The 27,443-nt window shown below is 40.7% G+C and overlaps 1 protein-coding gene across 1 annotated transcript in view; it reads left to right on the forward strand.

Moving 5' to 3' along the window:
* Positions 1–27,206, forward strand: part of C7 (complement C7) — a 70,652-nt gene extending 43,446 nt beyond the window's left edge. The window contains exons 12-19 of the mRNA XM_055142800.1: positions 2,375–2,603; positions 4,947–5,118; positions 6,548–6,635; positions 10,282–10,414; positions 12,020–12,211; positions 18,353–18,443; positions 21,122–21,306; positions 25,977–27,206. Of these exons, the coding sequence (XP_054998775.1) occupies positions 2,375–2,603; positions 4,947–5,118; positions 6,548–6,635; positions 10,282–10,414; positions 12,020–12,211; positions 18,353–18,443; positions 21,122–21,306; positions 25,977–26,155 (1,269 nt within the window). The 3' untranslated portion in view covers positions 26,156–27,206. The remainder of the gene's footprint in view (positions 1–2,374; positions 2,604–4,946; positions 5,119–6,547; positions 6,636–10,281; positions 10,415–12,019; positions 12,212–18,352; positions 18,444–21,121; positions 21,307–25,976) is intronic.
* The last annotated feature ends 237 nt before the right edge of the window (positions 27,207–27,443 follow it).

Below are 27,443 nucleotides of genomic sequence, written 5' to 3' on the forward strand. Positions count from 1 at the left end.
GTACATTTTCAAATCCTATGCCACAGCAGACTTAACTCTGTGATTTATTTCCTTCCCTGAGAGTCAAACAATGTCCTAGATTGACTCTCAGAGATTAAAAAAAATGTGGACAAAAGACAAGAGAGATAATACAGGGTTTAAGGTACTTGCCTTGCTTGTGTGACTCACTACTGTTTTCTTCTTGGCACCATGTGTGGTCCCCGACACACCTCCCCGGAGGCACCATCAGGAGTTATCCCTGAGTATAGAATCAGGAGTAACCCCTGAGCTCACTGGGGGTGTGGCTCAGTGATAATATCCCCTCAGTTACGCTCCTAACAACAGACTACAATCACTTGCCTCCAATATTAGGCTGCAGGGAGAATGTGTGATTTCCTGAGAAATCTTAACTTCCTTTATTATTCATAATGGCTTATACTTATGGTCAATATAACATGTAAGCCTTTAAAAATTCTTAATTGTTGATTAGGGAAAAAATATATTCCTTTTCTTTTCATTTGCAATGATGTCCTTTCAACAAAGGACTGTAATGACCATAGTTATGATACCTTAACAGCTAGACAGGAAGGACACAGATAGATATGACTTATGATCGATGAGTGCGCAATGCTCTTCAGCTCGGAAGCAACTGAGTCGAGGCAGTGGGCAGTGAGGCAGAATGGCTGGCTCTGGGGGAATCTCCATGCTCACAGGGCAATACTGTGGCCAGTTCACACTGACTTTCTCAAAAGCCAATGATACATCTCTCATCCCAACTCTGGTTCGGAGACATCATGGTGGTATTTTGGCTGAGAGTACTTGCTCTGGAAAGGTTTGGAATTGCTCTAAATCAGAGCTTTTTTGTCCCTGGGAAAGCAGATTGTAAAAGCTTGATCAGTACATCCATGATCTCAAAGTTTCTATTCTGTGTACATAACTAACGGAGCAAAAATGCCTACCTCTCTTAACCTTTTCTTGGGAAAGAGGAACACCATTTCCAGTAGAGGGGTTTATTACAGTTCCTAGAGTCAGGAACTCGGACCATAATTTAATTTACATTTGCTTCTTTGCTCTATTTTAGTGCATTTCTCTTTCTTCTGTTCTCTGCAGGGGGAAAGTACATTGTTTTCAAAACAAACATTCCAATAGCTAGAAAATAAATGCCCTGTTGTTTATAATTTTTTTTAAATGTATGCACACAAGTTATAAAAATATTTCTCCAGTGCCAATTTCTTTTCTAGGTTTATCTTGCAAAGAAAGTGAATTACTTTCTTTTTATCTGCACAAGAAGTGATTGGTATTCAAACTAGGAATAGTTTTTGATTTTTTAAAATGGTTGAGCCATAATGCCCAAAGGAAAATATTCTTGCCTAAATCTTTTTTTTTTTTTTTAAATTTTATTTTATTAAATCACCGTGTGGAAGATTACAATGCTTTCAGGCTTAGGTCTCAGTTATACAATGCTGAAACAACCATCCCTTCACCAGTGCCCATATACCACCACCAAAAAAAAAAAAAATAACCCACACAGTACACCTCCCATCCCGCCCCCCCACCCCCTACCTTGTAACTGATAAGTTTCATTTTACATTCTGTTTACTTTGGTTACATTCAATATTTCAACACAAACCTCACTATTGTTGTTAGGAGTACCCCACTAGATTCAGACCTACTGTGAAGACAAATAAGGTTTTGAATTTCTGTACTTTAACACAAAGTCCAGGGAGATTTCTTCCAGATATTGGATCATTGCAGGCTTGAAAACCCAATCTGTGGTCGTCTTAATATGGCGGCCACCGCGCCCTTCATCCCCGGAGAGAAAGAGGCGAGAGAGAGAAATACCTTTCCCCTCCCGGGCGGGCACAGGGCCGAGGCTTAGTTCTCAGGCTGGAGACATTCTGCGAGGAGTTGCCCATGCCAAAAGAGGTTTTGCTGGGTCTGGATTCACGCTTGTGCAGCTGCGGAGAGGCCGCACATGCGTGCGGCCCCCGGGATCACATCTCGGCGGTGGGAGGGGCCGGTGCCTCCCACCTTCCCAAGAGCACCCTCGTGTCCTTTTGCTGCAGTTTTTGTCGTAAATCCCATCTGTGGTCGTCTTAATATGGCGGCCACCGAGCCCTTCATCCCCGAAGAGAAAGAGGCGAGAGAGAGAAATACCTTTCCCCTCCCGGGCGGGCACGGGGCCGAGGCTTAGTTCTCAGGCTGGAGATGTTCTGCGAGGAGTTGCTCATGCCGAAAGAGGTTTTGCTGGGTCTGGATTCACGCTTGTGCAGCTGTGGAGAGGCCGCACATGCGTGCGGCCCCCCGGGATCACATCTCGGCGGTGGGTCTCTTGCCTAAATCTTTGATGAAATATTCTTGCCTAAATCTTAACTTGGTGCCTTTATCTGTATAGTTGACACCTTTGTACGAGCTGGTGAAAGAAGTGCCCTGTGCCTCTGTGAAAAGACTGTACTTGAAACGAGCTCTTGAGGAATATCTGGATGAATTTGACCCCTGTCATTGCCGGCCTTGTCAAAATGGCGGCGTGGCCATTGTGGAAGGAACCCAGTGCCACTGCTCCTGCAAACCAAGTACATTTGGTGTGGCATGTGAAAAAGGATTCCTCATAGGGGATCAAGCAGGTGAGTATACTGAACTTGTTCTACTTATGCTGGTCTTATGGAAAAGGGAATGAACTTTGCCCTTCGAGACTGTGCTTCTTTTGGGAGAGATCTTATAGACATTTAAATTTATATCTCCCATCATATTCCACCCCCAGGTTAGAGCTACTGGGATCAAGATTTTCCCCATTTGATCGATCAGATCCACAGTGCCTTCCATTACCCATTTTCCATGAAAACAGTTTTATGCCTAAAGTAGATCTATGCTTTCTCTTCTTCCATAGTCATTTCATTTAGGTTTTGCCTTAATGTAAGTCTATGGTGCTGTATATGCATTGCCTAGCTTTTCTGAGGGAAAGCTCTTTGAAACATCTCTATCTCTATTTTATATTATGTATCATTATTTAATTTCCCATAAATATTTGTTGAACCTCTGTGCTGTGCCAATAGTTTGCTTGGTGCTTTAAGTAATTTGATACAGGACTCTGTGGAGTTGGCTTCATGAGCAGGTAAAGCATGAGACAACTTATGTATATTTAGATTATTACATTTTTTCATGTCTTTCCTAGAAAGCTTGTATCTTAAGATCAGGATGATCTTTTCAGAGCCTGACATAGAGTATTATTAGTCACTTAATATCACTTGATAAACATGTAAGTACATGACCACATAATGGTTGCATATAGACAAGTATGAGAAAGACATGCTCCTCTGGCTCTCACTCAAGTGGCCTGTCCTGGTAAATGGGAATTTCATAATTATGATTCATTCCTTTGTGGTTTGGTTTCCATTATCACATAAATGGAAGTGCCTCCTGCTGGTAAGAAAGGGTGTAGCAATATGATAATAAACTATTTATACTTCCTATTAATATATTTAAGAAACTCCCTTATTAACTCCATTTCTAATTTTGACAACATGAAGAAGATCATAACAATACAGATTAGCTTGTGCATATGTGTGATATGAAGGAGTGAGTTGGAGTGGGGAAAGAGGAAGAGGAATATGGGTCACAGTAGAAATATTTTAGGAGAAGTAAACCCACCCATTTATTTTTAGAAATAATTCTTCAGGAGAATGGTTTTTGAAATAAGTTTCTAGGTTGGAAATCAAAGCTCTTAGGATTCAGATACACATACATTCTCTCCTGCATCCACCAGTGAATATAGGAGGCAAAATACTAGAGTATTTAGTCATCTACTGGTCCTGGTAGAAGAAGGAAGATGATTAGGATAGGCCTGTGGATTGGGGAAGGATGCAGGCAGGAGCATTTGTTCATTTTTTTGATGTAAACAGATTTTATTTAGAGGTTTTTTGAAGGAAGGAGGAAGGGATAAGTGGAAGAGAGAATAGTAAGAGTAATGCGCTCAAGAGAGAACTCGGGCTTCTCCAAGGGTGGAGGGAGCTCTACACACATCCTAGAACTAGACACAAAAGCATGAAAGTACACATCTCAAGAGGGATGCGGGCAACACATGTGCTCAGGCACCGCATGTGCTTGGCCATGTGGGCACAAGCAGCACATGGGCTCAGGCAGCATATGCGCCAGGAGCATTTTTTTTTGATTATGCATTTCCTCACTTTGTACAGTACCATATCTCAGACTGGAAATTGGAGTATCCAGTAGTTTATCTTTAAGTGTCCTATCACTGCTTTCCTAACAGGAACTTAACTTATTGAGAAGTTTCGGGGACACAAACAGTGCCTGAACTCAGGCATCATTCTGGATTGTAGTTTTGATCTGGCTTTTGGAAGCTATTATAATGTGGACATGGTGTGGCAGTATGTAGTCTTAGAAATCATAACTACCACTGAGAATGGTTACATTCCTGCTCACCTCGATTCATTTTGAAAGGTTAATGAATGATAGGACTGGAGCAATAGCACAATGGGTAGGGCGTTTGCCTTGCATGAGGTTGACCCAGGTTCGATTCCTCTACCCTCTCAGAGAGCCTAGCAAGCTACCAAGAGTATCCCGCCTGCACAACAGAGCCTGGCAAGCTACCTGTGGTGTATTCAATATGCCAAAAACAGTAACAACAAGTCTCATAATGGAGACAGTACTGGTGCCTGCTAGAGCAAATTGATGAACAAAGGAATGACAGTGCAGTGAATGATAGAAGCTACATACAAAGGCTTTGACAAAATTGCAAAAAATTAGATAAATTCAAAAATTGGTAATGCTACCTTAATATGGACAATCTTAGGTGTGTAGCATTCAGACCATTACACAAAACCTCAGTGAGGAGAACGAAAGTAATAAATACCTCAGTTGTCTCTGCGGCTAATAACTGTGTACGTAGGAAGCCTAGCACTGAGCTCTGAAACCAGCTCTTTCTAAAGCACCCCTCACTCATCTCGTAGGAGGAGTGGATGGAGATTGGAGCTGCTGGTCCTCTTGGAGCCCCTGTGTTCAAGGGAGGAAAACAAGGAGCCGGTCATGCAATAACCCGACTCCCAGTGGAGGTGGGAAATTCTGTGTGGGAGAATCTTCAGAAAGCAGATCCTGCGAAGATGAGGAGCTGGAGCATTTTCGGTAATGGAGACCATGTCTCCTGGCAGTTTCATAGAACACAATTCCCTCTCCAGAGAGCATGCAATACACCATCGCTGCTACTGAAAGACTTATAAGCTGAATGGATGTTTTTGATCACTGACAGATTTACCCGTGAGCAAAGTCAGTGGAAGGAGGACAGCAGGCTGCTCCCAACTTGTACTTGTGGGGTTCAAGTTTCCTAATACAGCTGTTTCAAAAGGCTGAATAAGTGGGGGCTGGAGTGATGGAATAGCGGGTAGGGAGTTTGCTTTGCGCTCGGCCAACCCCGGTTGGATCCCCAGCATTCCATACGGTCCCCTGAGCACCATCAGGAGTAATTCCTGAGTGCAGAGCTAGGAGTAACCCCTGTGCATTGCCATGTGTGATCCAAAAAGAAAAAAAAAGACTGAATAAGTGGGAGGCAGTCTAGCTCAGCGGATGAGCAGTTGCTTGCCTCTCTGACCCTGAATTAGCATTTGCCATCCCTGTTCTGTTAGAGTGATGAAAATAGAACATGCTCAGAGCTTCATTATGTTAAGTGTGCAAAGGGTTGCAGATACAGAATAAATATCCAATAACTGTCATGTGACATTTCAGATATATCCCTGACTAAGCATAGTCAGCTGCTTGAGATGCGAATTTTTCATTGATTAGATTAATTGTCTGACACCAACATCTTGTTTGGCAGAGCCTTGTAAAAGTGAGCTCAGAAATGCTTAACTGATGAATTATACATTGCGGGTGGGGGAGGCAGAATTCTTTCTGTGACAAGTTCATTGTTTACAATGTCCTTATTAGTTTCCTTTGATAAAGGAAAAAGTTTTAAGAAAATTTTGAAGTAATGCCAGTTGATAAAAGATGCTATAAATGAGAAAAGATGGGACATCTTATTTCCAGGTCTTTGGTGGCTCAGAAAACAACCATAATCCCAGTCTGATGACTGGCAAGCTGGGAATTATGGGTTTGCTTGAGGATAAAACTCAGTTAAAAATTGTTCTACTTTTTCCTTCCTAACTCTTTTGTAGGATCACTACTTCTAATTACCTTATTTTTAGTATAAAATTAACCCTTTTTTGGTAAAGGAATTTCAGAGCAAAATAGCAGAAGAAAAATTAGGTCTGATACAGGTGACTCCTAGAATCACATAAAGTAACTGTGTTGTGCAAAGGCTTTTATTATTTTTCTTTTCTTTGTGCTTTTTTGATTGTTACTACTGATGTAATAGTTATGAAGATTCATTTTATGTTTGGGTTTTGCTTTATAGCATGTGATCGGATATTTGGTTCTGAGAATGAGAAATAAATACATCAGTGTTTTTACATGAGTGGAGTCCCTCCAGATGCAAATGAATATTTTCTGTGGTAAAAAGTAGTTATTAGGCTGTGGAATTCCCTCACATCAATTATGTTTTGTTTCCTTTTCTTTGCAGATTGCTCGAACCACATTGTTTTCCCCTGTCTTTGGTTCCAACAGAATTCTGTCCATCACCTCCCACTCTGAAAGATGGATTTGTTCAAGTTGGTTATGAAAAATATTTTTCCCTTCATATGTGCCTTTTGCTCCATCTCTCGATGTCGTAATCTATTTCCTTCTCTCATGATGAAACAGCACTAAAATACTTGATGAGAGCATTTTAGTTTTCATGGTGAAGGTTTTAGTTTGTGGCTTTTTTTCTTTGACCCAAAGTGCTTAGAATTCTGTAGAAGGCAGTCTGTCATCCGTGGAAATCAATATTACTGCCCAATGAGTTAGACATGTAATCCGGCCAGCAGGTTACCTGATGTTTCCATTCTGAACACTAAAATAAGCGTCAGCAAGCAAGAGCTTCAACAGAGAACCTGGCCTATTCTTGCATGAAAACTGAATGAAGTTGCTGCAAAATTTTCATAATTGTAGGACTTGAGAGTGAAATATAAGATATAAGCATATCTTAAGGTTTATTACAGGAGGCAGGTAATTACAGTTCTTTGAGCATTATTTTTTGTTTTTGTTGCTGCTTTCAGAAGAGACATAAGTCATTTGATTTTTGTCATTTTAGGGAATTTTCTTGGCTTCAGACCATATTAATTCTTCCCCTTCTTTGTTATGATGAGACTTTGGCCCCAAGCCCTAGTTAAATTTTTTCAAGGTTCATATAGGAGATACTATTCATCTGGAGTCTTTCAATTCTATCGGCTTTGCTTTCAAAGCCCTTAGATATACACACATGGCGGAGGGGGATCGGGGGTGTTTATTGATCTTTCAGCAAATGTAGCTGCTGCTGCTGGTGTGTGTGTGTGTGTGTGTGTGTGTGTGTGTGTGTGTATGAAAGAGGGAGATAGATATAGACAGAGAAAGAGAGAGACAGAAAGAAAGAGAGACAGAGAGAGAGGTTAGGGGGTTAGCGAAGAGAGAGCACATATTGTCCCATTTGACTACAGTTACTCTGATCTGTGTCGGTCCTAAAGAAAACATGCTCTGAAAATGAAGTGAGACAAACTCATATACTTTTTTTTAAAATTCATGAACTTTTCATTTAAAAAATTTTTAAAAAAGATAATATGATTTAACTCCAGTGCCTGCGGTATTCTGCAAGGAGAAAACCACTATGAAGATGGCTTTTTGCTCTGTCCCGCGTTGTCTCTCATTCTATAGACTTAGGACAGAGCTTGCGACTCTTAAAAAAATTGTTCCCAGTGGTTTTTACCACAGTGCCAGGTAAGGGCACTGTTGAATTAGACTTCCTAGCAGAGATGGCCCTCAGGAAGTCAGAGCAAGGCCTTGAGTCTAGAAGAACCTAAAAAGATCACATGTCCTTCCCCTTTTCCTTCAAATCTCAGTATCACCTGGGCACTCTTCAAACTCCCATGGTGGAGCGAATTCCAGACACCAGAGGAACAAGATTGATTGTGAGGAGGAGGCCTCAGAGGGGTCTTCCCTAATGCTCTGAGCAGAACTGAGCCATGGCCAACCTTTGCCCCATCCTCCTCTTGGTTTGTGGAGTACAAGAACAAAAAAAGAAAGGTACCCAGAGATGCTTCAAACAGACAGGATGAATAGTCTTCATGTTCACATGTCAGCTGCCTCCTTGCTTCACCTTGAAAGCTTAGGTATCTCCTTGGGTCTTAGCCCCTCGAGACCTGCAGCACTTCCCCTACAGGATGAACTTGGATGGCAGGTGGGAGAAGATCAACATCTTTTCCTAAACGTCAGAATGTGCTTATAGGATTCAAACATTTCTCTATTTATCTTAAAATTATTTTAAAATTAAAAAAATTCTCTCTATTCATCCTGGCATTTATTAGGCAAGCTCTCCAAAGAGCTCATGGCGTCTTAGAAAGAATAAGTGACTGACAAGAACATTTCCAAAACTTGGTGACAGAATGTCTTTTCCTAAAATCATAAGGAAAATAAAGTTATTTGGGCAGAATAAAGTAATTTTAGTGAAATGCTGAGTACAGTGCCAGGAATTTATGGAACAATAAACCACTTATTTTTATAAGTATTAGTGGCTTATTTAAATTTATGGTGGTACCAGTGTTGTTTGTTGACTCATATTGCACTGTAGCACTGTCCTCCCATTGTTCATAGATTTGCTCGAGCGGGCACCAGTAACATCTCCATTGTGAGACTTGTTACTGTTTTTGGCATATCGAATATACCACGGGTAGCTTGCCAGGCTCTGCCGTGTGGGCGGGACACTCTCGGTAGCTTGCCAGGCTCTCCGAGAGGGATGAAAGAATCGAACCTGGGTCAGCCACATGTAAGGCAAACACCCTACCCGCTGTGCTATTGCTCTAGTCCATATTATATTATATTATATTATATTATATTATATTATATTATATTATATTATATATTATATTCCTCACATCATATAGGAAAAATTCACTTTATTACTGTTGTATTTAGGTATTAGGTAACATAGTTATAGTAGTGCTCATATTTATGGTTTTGATGTATAAAGTTACTGAACCTTCACCAACCACCAAAATACCCAAGACCCTCTGCCACTGTCTTTTTTGTTACTTCTGGTTCCTGTCTTCATCTCCATGCTGGCCCCAGTATTCTTTTTTTTTTTTTTCAAGAAATATTTTATTGAACCACCGTGAAAACAAAAAAAAATACAAAGCTTTCAGGTTTAAGTCACAGTCAAATACTGATTAAACCACCATCCCTTCACCAGTGCACCCGTTCCACCACCAAGAACCCCAATACACCCCCCTCCCACCCCACCCCCATCTAAGTAGTTGATGATATTCCCATTATTCTCTCTATATATTGAGTACATTTCATATTTCCATACAGAACTCACTATTGTTGATTGGAAATTTTCCCCAACAATCAGGCCTGCTGAATAAGCATCATCTAATAATTTCTCTTCCTTGGTAAAAGTGAAGACTTTGAGTCCCAAAAGTGAAGGTTTTGGGTTTCAAATATTTTAGCTCAGTTCACAGTCAAAATGGATGGCTGCAAGAATCTGCTCTGGTGCCAAAATGGGTTAGGAGACCTCAGGATCACAGTCAGTAGGCGGGAGGCTCTGCTTCTCGTGCCGTGGCTCTTGGTTCATCTCTGGGCGGAAGGCGCGCCGGGAACACCTCCCCTCCCAGGATCACCTACAGGCTACGTCACTAAAGAAAGTCCTACCTCCTGGTGTAGGGGTCTTAGAGGGTGGCTCTCACAGCGTGGCTGCTGCCGCTGCCGCCATTTTCGCTCAGAAAAATGGGGTGGAGAGGGAAAAAAATCCTTCCCCGGGCTGCACGAGGTTGTAGTTCAGTTCGCAGTCAAAATGCATGGCTGCAAGAATCTGCTCTGGTGCCAAAATGGGTTAGGAGACCTCAGTGGCCCCAATATTCTTATCTTCTCTGTCCATGTATCATGATCTCATTTTTATTATTGAAGGCCAAGGGTTTGTTCTCATTCTATTTACACAATGAAAATGCTTTGTGACGATTTTCTAAATCATTTGTTTTAATATAGGTTGCTTGATGATTAAAAATTAGTATTATTTTGTGGAATTCATGGCCAATTCAATCAGTTTAACCAATGGCTGAATAAATAGCAGTATTCCTACTTTAAAAAAAATGAGTATTATTTATAGGCCCTATATATCGATACACATATAGGTAGTTTTGATGATGTGAAAATACGTGGGATGTTCCTGTCTCTTTTATTTCTGTCTAGGACGAAAGTAGCACGTTTCCTGTTGGGAAAAGCATAGTGTATTCTTGCAATGAAGGCTATTCCCTTCTTGGCAATCCTGTTGCCCGGTGTGGAGAAGACCTACAGTGGCACCTCGGGGAAATGCAGTGTCATAGTGAGTTGTCTCCTTTGCAGTATAAAATTGAAGATGAGAGTCCAAAGAGTCCAAAGGCCTGACCCCTTTTTTTCCTGAAATGCCCCTATTCCTGTTCTGGCTTCAGGAGTGCACTGAAAACATCCTCATTCTCTCAATGTCGCATGATCTATTTACTTCCTTAAGTCTTGATATTCTATTCTGTTCAGAGATAGGTGTGTAAGAAAGTGCATATGCATTTGTACCACCCACTTCAAGCCATCCTCAGCTCATTATCATATTTCTGAGTTTGTATTTAGTTTTCTTTTCCTTTCCTTCAGTTGAGCTAAATCTCTCTCTTCAGTTTAACTTTTTTTTTTAAGCTTGGTAATTAAAAAACTTCTTTAAGGAGAAAGTCATTACCAAATGTGATCATTACTTTAGACTTTCCTATTTGCTGTAATCTGTAGCTTCAAACTTCCACTGCCCTCTGATACTCTCAAAAATGCTTTTTCTCTAATTTTGTGCAACCTATTTGTTTTGTCATAACTCTGATATGAACATATGTGTCATGGGCAAAAATAAGCACTTTTGTGGCCAAATTATAATTCTTTGCATTCAGAACATCTGTCTCATATCTTACTATATCCCCAGCTGCACATAACATATCTTCCAAAATATAGACACTCAATCAATGCTATTTTGAAAATGAATGAATTGATTTTCTGGTGACAATAATATAGAAATAGAGCATTAGTTTTTTTTAAGGATATTATCCCAAGTCCATTAATACACAAGATCAGGATTCCTATTTCAGCCAAGTTGCTTTCCTTAACAATGCATATTTTTAGTTTTACTTCTTGTTGCATTTTCAAGCAGCTGGGAACTAATACACATAATCATGAAAGAAGAGATGGAAACCAAAGAACATGTATTTCTAAAAAAAAATTTTGGAACACATCCAATACTCTTACCTCAGTCCTCAGGAGTGAGGGGGTCACTTTCAGTGGTGTTTGGGGACCTCTGCTATGGCAGAGATGGAATACGTGTCTCCCAATACTTTGAGCCAACTCTTTCTCCAAATAACATATATATTACATATATAATACATATATTATATATAATATGTATATATATTTACATTACAAGGTTAAATGCTGTTCTCGGAAAATTTCAGATAGTAAAATGCTTAATTGGACATTGAACGGCTAATGATACATATGTGAATAGTTTTTAAAAATTCAAGTGGCACTTGATCAGAATAGAGAGGGAAGTGTCAGCTGTAGAAAGCCATATTTTAACAGTGAACTGGGAGGTGGGACTTTGTTGATCAAATTTACTATTTCTTTGAGCTTACATTGCTTTGAGGGCGTGCTAGAAGGGTGGGAGCTGTCTTGGCTGGAGTCAATGGTCAGCCACATGCCACGGTTTTTAGGACACCCTAAGAACAAACTCACACCTTCCACCTTGTTCTCTATTGTGAAAAAATAAAAATAAAAAAGGCAGAAGAGGTAGCCGCATCCTTCCAGGCTGTCACTTATTTATGCATGCATGCATGCATGTATGTATGTATGTATGTACGTAGGTATTAAAATGGACCATTTAGAAAAGCGCTGACCCTTGTATCCTGCTCCCCTTCGTCGTTAGAAATTGCCTGTGTTCTGCCAGCCCTGAGTGATGGTCTCCAGAGCCACCCGCAACAAGCGTTCTATGCCGTGGGTGAGAAGGTGACTTTCTCCTGTGCCGGCGCCATGTCCTTAGAAGGTCCTTCAACCTTTCTCTGTGGCTCCAGCCTGAAGTGGAGTCCTGAGATGAAGAATGCTCGCTGTGTGCAAAAAGGTGAGCGGCTCTCTGGTCCGTCCCTGGACGAGCGTCCTGCGGGCAGTCCTTGCCGGAGCCCGGTGGCCCTTGGTTCGGGTGACCCTCGCCTCCAACCTGCACGCAGCACCGATGGAAGGGCTGGCACTCAAAGGCAAAGGGGGCTCGGGAGATTCTGAAACTTGCGCTTAAACTCTTCACCTAAGGATGCGCTGTCTGCCAGTTGGCACTAAGCATTTCTTAAAGCTGATTTGGTTTCTTTTCTGAGTTTTCAAATGTATTTTTAGTAAGAACAGAGTTGGGACCATAATTTATGTTTCATTTTTGGTGTGGGGAGTACTCAGGACATTTACTAGTATTATTAAAATTAGAAACTTTCAAGTGTTTTCATTTAATGATGCAAAGCTGAAATCATTGCAGAAGAAGTGCTGTAATTTGTGAAGTTGTTTTGAATCGTAGAAATCCAAGAATCTGGGATTTTGAACAGCTGACACATTATCTGTCACTGTCACTGTCATCCTGTTGCTCATTGATTTGCTCTAGTGGGCACCAGTAGTAACGTCTCCATTGTGAGACTTGTTGTTACTATTTTTGGCATATCGAATACCAGGGGTAGCTTGCCAGGCTCTGCCGTGTGGGTGGAATATTCTGGGTAGCTTGCCAGGCTCTCTGAGAGGGGTGGAGGAATCGAACTCAGGTCGAATGCATGCAAGGCAAACGCCCTATCTGCTGTGCTATCGCTCCAGTCCTTGACACATTATAATGGTCTTTAATTTAAGGAAAAAATTTAATAAGCCATATGACATATTTTTAAAGATTTTTTCCAAGAAATTGTGATATAATTGGCATGTAACATTTTATTAGTTTCAGGACTGCAACATAATGCTTTTTTATTCTGTAGACATTTCAGAATGGATGGAGCTTTTCCCCCCACAGCTTGTGGTACTCAGAGCTTGCTCCTGGGCCTGTGCTCAGAAATGGCTTTGGGTGGTGCTCAGGGTATCATATGCAGTGCTGGGCACTGACACCCTGTCCACAGCATGCCAGGCAAGCACCCTACCTGTTGTACTATGGCTCTGGCCCTGGATTTATGTTTAAAACAATCCATATCAAGGCAGGGGGTATAGTTCAATGGTAGAGCACTTGCCTCTCACTTGTGAGACTCTGGAATCTATTTTCAGCATGGAAGAAATAATGTTTTTGCTTTTCGAAACATTAAAAATAATTTTTGGGGGAGGGTCCACACCTGATAGTGCTCAAGCTTACTTCTGACTCTGTGCTCAGAGATAGCTCTTAGAGAGGCCAAGAGAACATTTGGTGTTCTGGGGATTCAACCTGGGTCAGCTGCCTACAGGCCCCTACCCACTGAATATCTCTCCACCCATGAAACTTTGTTTTTCTTTTGAGTTTCTCAAGTGAGGCTCAGGAAGCATGAGGCCCTCACCCTCTGATTCTGTCATCTGCATGGAAGGTTTTATGCAAGGACCTATGAATGTGGTACAGCTTGGACGCTGTGGGGCACCTGGGCCATCTTGCTGGTTCTCAGGGGTCTCCGTTGCTATCCCTGATGATGCTTAGGGACCATATGTAGTGCTAGGCGCCATATGTAGTGTTGGGCATCCACCCAAAGTCAGTGCATGCAAGGTGTATGCCTTAACTCCCATGCTATCTCTCCAACTGGAACATTGTTGAATAATGGAAAATTATTGTGCTTGTAACAACTAAAAGCAGCAAAGAAGAAAACAAATTTGCTTTCTTTTATATATCTTATTTCCCCGACGCATGCTTTTAATCCAATGCCAAAGTTAATCATTGCTTGTGAAGATGAAGTAAACAGTAGATTCCCCGAATGACATTATTGGGGTAATTGAGGTTCAGAACTATCAGGTTGCATGGAGCATCCATGTGACTTGAAGGGATTACTTGGGCCTGGATCCTGAGGGGCTTGAGTGGTGGGTTGGTAAAAGAATTTACGAAACATACAAGAGTAAAACAATAGTTCACTGAACAAAGCATCTGAGACCTCACAGCACAGGTTTGGGAAGGGAGCCTTTTATTTTTCTTAGGTACCCCCTTCAAAGACCCTTTGGGAAGGGAGGGAAGGTAAGACAGACTGGTGTTTTTTGAAGACTACTATCCTGGTGAGCTAGAGGGTTGTGAGTGATGCGGGTGGAGAGTGTAGGTGTGGAGAGCCTGGAGTGAACTGGGATGGGCAGTGGGTACAGGAAAGGAGTGTGTAGGGCAGAGAGCACAGAGTCTTGTAACTGTTTCCGTGAGGCCTTTCCTAAACTGACTGGGGCCAACAGATTGGGGATGTTCCTATGGAATGAACACAAGCTGCTTCCTGCCTGTTGGTGGGCAAGGACCATTCCTGGTCACAGGGAGCAGAGCGAGAGCTGCGTGTCCATGCCAGTTCTCATGAGCTTCTGAGCTTGCAAAGATTCATCTCAGAGATGATAGCTTTGCTTTCCACAGATACGGATGCACACATAAGTTTCTTCAGGATATTTAAAGTAATGGGCCTGTACCAATAATTCTTAAATTAAAGAGAACAATATATAGTTGATGAGGTCGCTCTTTCACTGCAAATGAGATTATTTACTTGTCTCTCGAAAATGTGTTTCACTCATTTTATAGCACTATTTGGTATGAATTCTCTCCCACTCAGGAGAAAATTCTATTAAAATTTTAATTAAGAATGCTTTTATACCTGGGTGTATTTTTGGAAGATGTGGAACAATAACTACTCTTAAAATCTGTCTCTAACAAACAAAAATTGTAGGTTTGCCAGCTTCCAAGGTTGATGTTCTAAAATGCCCTCTGTCTGGTATTTAAATCTTTCTAAACGATTGCAATAAGATTTGCATAACATAAAACTTACTATTTTAAAAGTACAGTTGTTGGGTCACATAGACCTTCCAATAGTTATGCAACAACACCATCCTCCATCTTCAGAACATTTTGTCTAATCTTTCTCCTCAAATTTCCTCAAAGTGAAATTTTGCACTCATTAAATACTAACCTTTCATTTCTCTCTCCCCCAATCAGTATCAGGTACCAGTACAAAAATTTTTTTGTTTGTGTTTTGAGGTTATGCCTATCAATGCTTGGGACTTACTCCTGGCTCTACAATAAAGGGTGACTTCTGATGGCCTTGGAGGACCATATGTTGTACTGGGGATTGAACCAGGGCTGGCTGCATAAAGGCAAGCACCCTATACACTCTGTTATATTTCAACACTGTCTTTCTTTTGTTTGGGTTTAATTCCTCCATCCCTCTTGGAGAACCCGGCAAGCTACCGAGAGTATCCCGCCCGCACGGCAGAGCCTGGCAAGCTAACCGTGGCATATTCAATATGCCAAAAACACTAAAAACAAGTCTCACAATGGAGATGTTACTGGTGCCCGCTGGAGCAATTCCATGAGCATCGGGATGACAGTACAGTGATACAGTGTTTCTTTTGTTAACCAGTCTATGAAAATAACAGAGTTATGTTCTTAAATGCAAAAAAGCTTTGGCTTAGGTAATTCCATCACCGATTATTCACAACAGAATTATAACAACCTTTAGAAAACTTTAGAATCAAAAATTTCATTCCTATCAATGATTTAAACAACCTCCTAATTATAACATGGAATTTATGCCCATGCTTTGTCATTAAACTTTAGATTTGGTTCATACAGATTTCTCAATCCCCACACTATCAAGTTTGGGGGCTGGTGGCTCTTTGTTGGGGAGCCTGTCCTGTGCATGCTAAGATGTTTTTAGCAGCACCTCTCTATCCTATGCACTCCATAATAGTAGCACCTCTCTTCACTGACCACCAAGAATATCTCATGGCTTTTGTAAAGAAACTCTAAGGAATAAAATTGCTTTGATTTGAGAAGTACTGATCAATACTCTTTAGGGTATGTTTCACTTTGGAATAATTTTAGATTTTAGAAAGGTTGCAATGTTGATTTCCCTGTACCCTTGACCCCTATTCCCATAGTATTAACCCCTCACTAAAACTTGACATCATTTAATTGGTCAAAACTAAGACAGAAATTTTAGTCCAATGGTACTTGGCAAACTATAGATGTTTCCATATTAGTTTTTCTGCTAATGACCTTGTTGTAAGTGAGGATGCAATTCTAAACATTATATTGCATTTAAGATGCCATTTTAAAAGAAAATGATGTAAATAATAAATATATGCATTGCTGGGCATCCAGACCTGCTTTGCATTGTTACCACTTGTACACATTTTTGAATTGTTTCTGGGATTTTGCTGTTCTGTACAAAGCTTTTATGTTTTCCAAAGTGTAAAAGTTCCAAAGTTTGTGCAATCAACTAAACTTTTGTGGTAGATATATCCAACAGGGAACTATTCTTTAATGGGAACATATGTCACTGGATTTCATTGTAATGAAGCGACAAGGTGGTAACTGATGTTTTTGACAATTTTCATTCTAATCAATTAGAGTCAAGGTGATGGCAATCAAATTGCCATCTCATAAGCTGGACCATGGTACTTTCCTGTTAGAATCAGAATGATGGTTGGCTTTTGTAGAAAACATACAGCAACAGAGAGAATTTTATTAATGTAAGTGCCTCCAGACATTTGCTCACTAATGAGAGGGGTCTGTCTGGCCATAGTAAGAGGCCACACATGAGAGGTTCTTATAGATATCGGATACCAGCCATGTCCTATATTAGGACAAGTCACATTGCTGTTTTCTGTCCCATTGTTCACACCCTGAGTAAGATGCAGTTCAAATAAGGAGCAATTTATAGACAGTATTTGTGGAAAGGAAATTTCCTCAACTGATTTCACGGCAGAGCCTGGCAAGCTACCTGTGGCATATCCGAAATGCCAAAAACAAGTTTCACAATGGAGGCCTTACTGGTGCCCGCTCGAACAAATCGATGAGCAATGGAATGGCATTATCAGTGATAAATATGGACATAAATCTGACTTAACTAGTTTGTTGAATGTGTAAACTAACTGGAGTTTCTTAACTTCTCTGACCTTTAGTTTCCTTGTCTCTTAAATGGGTATTTAAAAAGATATAGTAAATGTTATAGTTAATAAAAAGTGTAAGATCACAGTGCCATACTGATAGTACAGTGGTTAGGGCATTTGCCTTGCACACAGTCAATCTGAGTTCAATCCCCAGCACCCCATATGGTCCCCTGAGATCCCCAGGAGTGATCCCTGAGCACAGAGTCAGGAGTAAATCCTGAGCACTGCTGGTATGATCTAAAAACAAACAAACAAACAAACAAACCCAAAAGCAATAACAAAAAAGAAGTGCAAGATCAATATGCAAGACTCAAGAAAAGAAAATATGATCAGTGAAACTGTTTTCAGGGTGCTCCCACACACAGTTTTTCTCTTAAAAACTCCACAAAAGTTTTGTTTTAGTATTGTTTTATTTTATATAGATTCTCATTCCTCTCAGAGAGCCCAGCAAGCTACCGAGAGTATCTCGCCCACATAGCAGAGACTGGCAAGCTCCCTGGGCGTATTTGATATGCCAAAAACAGTAACAATAATGGGTCTTATTCCCCTGACCCTGAAAGAACCTCCAATATGGCACCATTAGGAATGGTGAGTAAGGAGAGGCTGCTAAAATCTCAGGGCTGGGACAAATGGAGATGTTACTGGCACCTGCGTGAGCAAATCGATGAACAATGGGATGACAGTGATAGAGTGATACAGTCATTGTTTTATTTGTACTAGAGATTAACCCACAAGCCTTACACATATAACCACATGGTCTCCTGTGAGACTGCATCCTCAGCTCCCATGTTTTTAATTACACAGACTTACCGCAGTCGAGATTATCACACAGCCTGGCTCAGTAATTAAAAAAAATGTAATCAAAGTGAAAGTAAAGTGAAATTTATCAGTTACACAGGTGGGGTGGGAGGCTAGGGGTGGGGGGCTAGGGGTGTGGGGGGCGGGGTGGAGCTATACTGTGATTCTTGGTAGTGGAATATGTGCACTGGTGAAGGGATGGGTGTTCGAGCATTGTATAACTGAGACCTAAACCTGAAAACTTTGTAACTTTCCACATGGTGACTCAATAAAAAAATTTTTAAAAATAATTAAAATAACATGTCCTAACACAGGAAACTCTCCTAGTGTTTATTTCGGTCTAATCTTTTTCTTTTAGATACATCTGTGACACAATCAGAGCCTGTATGTCAGCATTGGGAAAAGCTGCAGAATTCAAGATGTGTTTGTAAAATGCCCTATGAATGTGGGTAAGCTCTCTGCTCATTTCTCTCATCTATTTGATTCAAGGTAAATGGGAAGATTTCTTACTACAAGCCATAGTTAGATCAAAATTCCACTCGTCAAAGGTAAAGGTCTTTGCATTTCCATCATATCTATCATGGTCTTTTATTTGTTTGGGTCACCAGGGCAGAGAACTGGCAGGTTAAGTGATATCCTAATCCAGCCGGCCGACAGAGCTAAAGGACTGCTCAAGCACAGCTTGTCCTATATAAAAGGAAATGGGGCAAAATGACAAAACTGTCGCTTAAGGATTTAGAGCTTGAGAAGATTAGGGCTGAAATGCCCGTAAGACATAAACTCTTAAATTCCCAACGGGGAGAGAAAATAGTAGCTGCTTTTCTTATTCTTGAAATATCTGTTCCTAGATTTGCATGAGAAGAATGCCATCCAGCTTGAAATCGCTGCAGGAGGCTAGCTGAAGTAATTAGTAGATGTCGTGACATGGTCTCTGTTGGATATAGATGGCATGATTAAATTAGGACAAGAGGAGGTTTGCTCCTGGGACTATTTATAGAAGTACGGGCATGTAAAGGACACTGCAAGTCACAGGGCAGTAATCCTGGACTGGTAATAACTAGGGGATTCATCTCTGCCTGGTCCCTGAAGGAGCAAGGACTGGAGTATTGATGAAAACTTGCAGACAAAAGGGTTCTATGGAGACGACATTTTAGGACGAATCATGGCAAGAACGACCAAATCCCCTAGGAGTGAGCCAGGGAAATAAACACCCCTACTGCATTTTCTTCCCTTCCTTTCAATCTCTTGCCACTGCTTCCCTTGATTAAATGCTGCTGAAAGCAGAGGACAAAGAAGTATGTTGATGTTAGATTTTGTTGATGCAGATTTATCAACCCCCACACTATCAAGTTTGGGGGCTGGTAGTTCTTTGTTGGGAAGCCTGTTCTGTGCCTACTAAGATGTTTTTTGCAGCACCTCTCTATCCTATTCATTCCATAATAATAGCATCTTTCTTCGGTGACCACCAAAAGTACCTCATGGCATTTGTAAAGAAATTCCAAGGACAAAAATTGCCTTGATTGAGAAGTACTGATCAATACCATTTAAGGTTTGTTTCACCATGGAATAATTTTAGATTTTAGAAAGGTTGCAATGTTAATTTCCCTGTACCCTTGACCCATATTCCCATAATGTTAACCCCTCACTAAAACTTGACATCATTTAATTGGTTAAAACTAAGACAGAAAGTGCAATAGTGCTTGGCAAACTATAGATGTTTCCAAGTTAGTTTTTCTGCTAATGACCTTGTTGTGATTGAGAATTCAATTCTGAACATTATATTGCATTTAGGATGCCATTTTTAAAGAAGATGATGTAAATAATAAATATTCACACACATTGCTGGGCACTAACACACAGCTGACCTCCTAGACTTATTGTCATCTTTAAGACAAGGAATCAAAGCACAAATTTAATCACCACTTATTTAGTTCTTACCAAATAAGTTAATTCAGTTACTTTTTTTTAAATGTAGGAGTACTGCTATTTATTCAGTCATTGATTAAGCTGATTGTTAATTTAGTTCTTACAATCATCCAAAACATCTCTTGCCCTTGGCATTCACACAGTTTGTGTTATCCAATCCACCTGCAAGGATAATAGTTATTGTGGTGATCTCTGAAAATTCAGCAACTTCTTGGGTGAAGTAGAATGCTCACCAAGAATGTTCCGATATTTAGTTTATGCTGTAATTCTCTATTAGTCATTGTTTACTTCAATTCATATTCATCCTCTTTCTGACTTTGTGGATTCATTTAATTTTCCACAACCTGCTGTTTATAGTATCATATTTTCATTTCAAAGACTGATAGATAGCCAAGGAAGTGGCCTTGTACAGCCTCTGTCCTTTAAGCTGTTCAGTTTTATGTAAACTGGAAATAAGCAAAAAAAGGGATTTTACTTTGTTATGTAAATAGCTCCCAGTAAATTTAGCTCTGGGTCAGATGAAAAATTATTAGAACTGAGTATAAATAAATATAGACTTTATCTACTTTATAAAAATGCCTTGAGGTCTTACTACAGTCATACTTTCCTTACCCATGTTTAAAAACGTGTTTTTTTTTTCAATTAGTGGAATTTGTGAAAACCTGAATCTTACTAACTTAATACCCATGCTTAAAAAAGTGAACAATCTTTAAGGAAATGTTTCTAAATTATTTTGTAAAAACATATACTTGTGGGGGGGGACTCACACTTGGTGAGTTCAGGGGTTACTCCTGGCTCTCCATTTAGGAATTACTTCTGGTCATGCTTGCGGTACCATATTGGATGCTGGGGATTGAACCCAAGTTGGCCACAAGCAAGGGAAACACCCTACCAGTTGTATTACCTTCTAGTCTTGGTAAACAGAGATACTTTATAAAGGAGCATTGCAACATATAGTTTCATCTTGTGCTGGTAACCCCATCACCAGCTGACGAACAATCAGTACACGGACACGGATTCTCAGCACTGCTGGGCTGGGAGCAGCTCCTGTCTTCTGCAGTCAATGACACTGGCTGCCTGTACTCTGTTTGTATGTTGGATCTTTGCTGATTCTGTCTCTTTCTCTGTCAATTTACTTCCCACCTTTGGATTTTAAGGATGAAGTTCTTGTGAATGATGTCATTAAAAAATTCTCTTTCAGATCTTCTTTGAATGTATGTGCTCGAGATGAGAAAAGCCAACGGATACTGCCTCTGACAGTTTGCAAGATGCATGTTCTCCGTTGTCAGGGGAGAAATTACACTCTCACTGAAAAGGAGAGCTGTACCCTGCCTGCTTCAGTTGAGAAAGCTTGTGGTGTGTGTCCATTATGGGGCAAATGTGATGGTAAGAGTCCTTTTATACTTGTCACTATAAGGTGAAGGATGGGAGATTTGAGTGGAAGGTTTCCTTGGTGGTAGCATGGAACTCTGCTGAAAGGAGTGGGGTCGAACACATATAGAGAGTTGTGAAGCTAAACCCTTGAAATTCTGTAGTATTGTAAACCTATGATAAGTGGATAAACAATAATTATCAGCTTGAGAATTAAAAAGCGATTCAAAAGGCAAAGTGTTCATTTGGGATCAAAGCACTGTAATTTGGTACATATAGATCTAGCTAAAATGTGCCTGATGAGGAACAAAGTGTTATTTAAGGGAAGAAAAGAAGAAGATTAGGTAAATAGATAAAAGAGTTGATAACTGGCTATACATTTTCTTCCCCTATCTTGGATTTTTTTCGAATATAATTAAACAAAATTTTAAAATAGTGAATCATCATGAGGTACAGTTACATACTTGCAAACTTTTGTGTTTGCGTTTCAGTCATACAATGCTCAAGTACCCATCCCTCCACCAGTGCCCGTTCTCCACCACCAATGATCCCAGTATCCCTCCCACCACCCCCAGCCCATCCATCCCCCACCCCGCCTCTGTGGCAGGGCATTCCCTTTTGTTCTCTCTCTCCTTTTGGATGTTGTGGTTTGCAATAGAGGCATTGAGTATCCATTGTGTTCCAACTATAGTCTACATTCAGCCCCCATCTCCCAACCCGAACGGGTCATCCAAACACCCTTTACTTGGTGTTCCCTTCTCTATCTGAGCTGTCTTTCCCCCCATGTGAGGCCGGCTTCCATGCCATGGGGCAAACCTCTTGGTCCTTATTTCTACTATTCTTGGGTGTTAGTCTCCTATTCTCTTACTTTATATTCCACAGATGAGTGTAATCTTTCTATGTCTATCCCTCTCTTTCTGACCCATTTCACTTAACACCCTTGCCTTGGATTTTTAAAACATTTAAATTAAAAAATTATTTTTAACGGAGTCATCATGAGATACAGTTATAAAGCTGATCAGGTTTCAGCCATACAATGATCCAACACCTGTCCCTCCACCAATGTCCATTGCCCACTACTAATGACTCCAGTTTCCCTCCTGCCACCTCCACCCCGCCAGCCTGCCTCTGTGGCTCTATGACAGGCACTTTCCTTCTCTCCCCCTCCGTCTCCCCACAACATACACACTTTCTCTCTTTTCCCCCTTCTCTCCTACTCCTTCTGGGCACTCTGGTCTGCAGCACAGATACTGAGAAGTTATTGTGTTTGTTCCTTTATCTACTTTCAGCAGGCAGTTCCAGAGTGATCATTTCATATGGTCATATGGTCTCTTCTCTATCCCAATTGCCTTCTCCCCCAGCACTTGAGGCAGGCTTCCAATTGTAGACTAATCCTCCCTATACTGGCTATAAGTTTGTCAAAAAGTTGATAAATTTAACAAGCTTAAATTGTTCTTGGCTATACATAATTCTGCCCTCCAGAAAAAACTCCACAAAGTTCATATCACTTTTTTCCATATCACATTTGAAAAAGGAAATATCACTTGCCATAAATATTAGTAATTGTAAAAATATAAATAATGGAACAAAAATACCATAGGTCCGGCCAGAGGCAGCTTGGAGCTTAAGGGATGCCATTTCTTTGTGATATATTGAGTTTAACAAGTGTTAGGGTATGTTAAAAACATTTTAGTGCCAAGGTGATACTTTCTCCTAAAAATTATAGGGAGGATTTGAAAAGAATAGGTAAAAGATTTTCCTTGACTTATCTAAAAATAGGTAAGTGTTTACTTTAGCTACTTTTTCCTTTTCTTTTTTTTAATCAATCACCATGAAATTACAGAGTTATTCATGACTGGGTTTCAGGCATCCATTATTTCAACACCAATCCCTTACCAGTGCCTACTTCCACCAATTTCCTTTCTGCCTCACTTTGCCTCCCACCCACCAATCAGCCCAAAAGGGCAATTTTAAAAAAATATGTAAGTCTTGCATTATGATTCATTGTACTGTTGTGGATAGGTTTTCATACAAACCATTTTACCACTTTTCAGCACTGTCTCCTCCTACCATTTGATCTTCCCTCACTATATTTGGTGCTGCCTCTCTTTCCTGTCCCCCAGTCCACTCAGGTGGCATGCTTCCTATACAAGTTCTCAAGTTCTTTGTTTCCATTGTCCTTGGGCTTTCATTATTCCCTGATTATGCTTTCTTACACTCCTCATATGAGAGCGATCATTCTGTGTCAGTCTCTCTCCCTTTGCTTGTCTCACTGCCTCTGAATAACTTCACTTAGCATGCTGCCTTTCAGGTCTTTCCATGTAACAGTAAACTCTATTACTTTATCTTTTTCTGTGACTGAGTAGTAATCCATTATGCATGCGTACCGTTGTTTCTTTATCCAGTCATCTATTCTTGGACAATTGGGTTGTTTCCATGGGTAATACTGCCAGGAACATAGCACTGTAGCACTGTCCTCCCGTTGTTCATTGATTTGCTCAAGTGGGCCCCAGTAACATTTCCATTGTGAGACTTGTTGTTACTGCTTTTGGCATATTGAATATGCCACGGGTATCTTGCCAGGCTCTGCCGTGTGGGAGGGATATTCTCTCGCTTGATGGGCTCTCTGAGAGGGATGGAAGAATTGAACCTGGGTCGCTGCATGCAGGACAAACACCCTATTAGCTATGCTATAGCTTCAGCCTGCCAGGAACATAGAGTGCAAACATCTTTTTTTAAAATTAATTTTTATTAAAAACACCATAATTTACAAAGTCGTTCATTTTTTTCATTTTTGTGTCACACAGGGGTTACTCCTGGCTTTGCACTCAGGAATTACTCCTGGCAGTGCTCAGGGGACCATATGGGATGCTGGGAATCAAACCTGGGTTGGCCTCGTGCAAGGCAAATGCCCCACCCGCTGTGTTATGGCTCCAGTCCACAAAGTTGCTCATTAAACAATGGTTTCAAAGCATTTAGTGCTCCAATACCACCAGTGGGGGGTGAAAATGTCTTTTATCCATTTTGGGGGGCCCTTCGTGGAAATATTCTGAGAAGTAGGGGTGCTGAGTCAAATGGAAGCTCAATTCCGAGATTTTTTTAAGGAATGTTTATACTGTTTTCCAAAAAGGCTGAATGAGTCTGACGTTCCCATCAACTCCAGATACTTCTTCTATCTTTGGATTTTTGTGCTTGTTTTGCTGGGGGAGGGATGTGGCACACCTGGCAGTGCTCAGGGTTTGAAGCAGCACTGGGGCATGCAAAGTAAACATCTTAACACCTGTACTATCTGCTTTCTCTTCTCTTTACCTAATTTTCAGAGGGTAAAGGGGTTGTGTCTCAATATTATCATACTGTGTCCAAATAACAATGAACTGGATGTTGATTAACCCCAACAGCATTGCAACCTGCTATGGTTTAGCTATCTGGCCAAAGAGGAGGGGAGAGGTTATGGAACTAAGTCATAGCCCTCGTTTCCCTATATATAAATTTGCGAGTTGCATGGTGTGGTCAGTAAGGCTCTGGTCAGTTCTTCAGTTTCTCCCCACTGGGCCTCCACTCACAAGGCACCTTCCTCCAACTCCTTTTAGGGTTTGTACAATTGAAATGATGTGTATCACTCAAGGCACCACCACTGGGTGCTCTTGTTAGTCTTTTCGGGGAACTCCTGGTTTATATATTTCAACCTCACACCCTCAAGGCACTCATAACTTTTCTCCACTATTCATTCTTGGCTTGATTTTCTAGGACTCGTAACCCTTTGCCTTTCATGCCCTCTTTTTTTAATTATTTTATTGAATCACCATGTGGAAAGTTACAAAGCTTTCAGGTTTAAGTCTCAGTTATACAATGCTCGAACACCCATCCCTTCACCAGTGCACATATTCCACCACCAAGAATCACAGTATACCTCCCCACTCCCCCCCGCCTCCCCAGCCCCCCATCCCGCATGTGTAACTGGTAAATTTCACTTTACTTTCACTTTTGTTTGATTACATTCAATATTTCAACAAAAATCTCACTATTATTGATTTGGAGTTTCTCCCCCCTAAAGTCGACCTGCTGAAAAGAAAGCATTTGATAATTTGTTTTCCATTGCTGAGAATGAAGAGATATGAGGTCAGGAGGCCGCACTAGCAGCCGCACGGTTTTGGACTTCTAAATATTTTAGTATTTTAGTAACTAAGTCCAGAGAAATATCTGCCAGAAATCGCAACATTGTAAGCTTGTACCTCTCAGCTACTTTATATTCCACATTCATGCCCTCTTTTTCAAAGTAAGTTTAGTTCTTAGTGGCTCTGTCTCTCTGGGCTTGATCCCTGGTGATCCACTCTTTGTTGAAGCCACCTTCCATTGGGGGTTGAAGGATGCATCAGTTTCTGGCTCACCTGGACAGCATAGGACATGTGGGAGCAGAGCCTGGGAGTACTTGGAGGCAACTACCATGTTCAGATTCAACCAAAAGAAAGAAAGCCTGGCCCCGACTCAAGACCCCTCTATCCCCCTGACCCTCCAGGAGCACAGTGAATCATTTCCCTATTCTTACTTCTCTGGTGGGTATTTGGTTGCCTGTGGGGGTGGGAGTGTCAGTAATACTCTGTTCACTGCATCTGACTTTGGTGATAATGTGCTTGCATTGTTCCACCTCTGTGGTAATGCCATTGAGTATTTATCTCTTTTTTCAGCCCAGAGCAGCAAATGTATCTGCAGAGAAGCGTCAGAGTGCGAGGAAGAAGGATTTAACATTTGTGTGCAAGTGGATGGCCGGGAGCAGACGATGACAGAGTGTAAGGCTGGTGCCCTGAGGTGCCTCGGACAAAGCATCTCCATCACCAGCATCTGGCCTTGCACAGCAGATGCGTAAGCTCCCAGGATCTGCAGCAGGGTCAGCTGTATTGGGATGCCTTCGCCTGCAGTGACGGAGTTCAGTTCTGCAGAACTGGCATTTTAGTCAGCTCTTCCAACACAACACGCATTGGTTCTTCTCTCCCTACAGCTTCTTCTGAATCCCTTAACTCCCAGACTCCTGTAGAAACATATCCCTTTGTTCTCCCAAACCTGAACCCAGATATTCATTTTGATTTTCTCTTTCAAAAGATGTCAGTCAGAAAGAAGAATATTCAGAGCCTTTGTATGAACAAGCTGTGTGATTTGGAAAGATTGCCAGTTTCCTGAGGAATCTGACTTTTTTTAAAATCTGAAAATTAAAGGGTTAGATTAGAGAATCTTGAATGTACTGTTAAGCTCACGGATGCTCTTCTGAGTGACCGGTCTCACCCTTGACCAGAACAAAGCCTACAAATTGATTAGGGAAACCAAAAAATGAAGAGACTTTCTTGAATGAAGTGGAATTCAAATAGGAAAAGGTAGATACCATGATTCCATCCAAAGCAGGGCAAGCTCCACCTGTCGGGATCCCTAATCTGGGAGCCAGCCGAAGCACAGAACTATCAGAGTGCTTCGTCACACTGTGGTCACTGGGTTCTTTTGTTTGAGAACAAACATTCACTTTTCTCTTTGGAAGCTTTCTCTTTGGGGGGTTTCTTTAGTTGTGAATCAAACATGAGACCTGTAATTTGTCCTCCTCCTCCTCTTTCCTTTTGTAGGCACCATCATTCATGCCTGAGTTATCAAGTGATTGTATATTTGAGTGAGTACTTTTTCCTAAAGTGGTTTCACGTCTAGATTTTTCAGGGGGAGTTTACAGGTAAATCAGTTGAAGCATTGGTCTTCTATTTATTCCCTATTCATCTTTTGTCAAAACATAAATGCAGCCGTAGGAGGTAAAATGAATGGGCTTAAATGGAATTTCAAATGCTTTTCTATATTAATAGTATCACTATTTTTCTGATACTGATAAATACATTGTAACAAAACTTAAAATGATAATGATTAAAAAATCATTAAAAACACTATCCTTTGGAATTTTTGATCTATATAACATTTAATTGTGAAGAATATATACATGAATAATGGTAATATGCTCTTTAAATATTTTTAATTTGCTAATGTTTTTATCAACATGTGAAAATATATACAATTCTATGTGTTTGGATATATGTACAGATGAGAGAGACTATCACCACCATCAAGTCACAGTTGTATTTCTAATCCCCAGATTTCTTCCTGCTCCCTTTATTATTGCTTACATT

This window comes from Sorex araneus, chromosome 1 (assembly GCF_027595985.1).
Source record: "Sorex araneus isolate mSorAra2 chromosome 1, mSorAra2.pri, whole genome shotgun sequence".
Classification (NCBI taxonomy): Eukaryota; Metazoa; Chordata; class Mammalia; order Eulipotyphla; family Soricidae; genus Sorex; species Sorex araneus.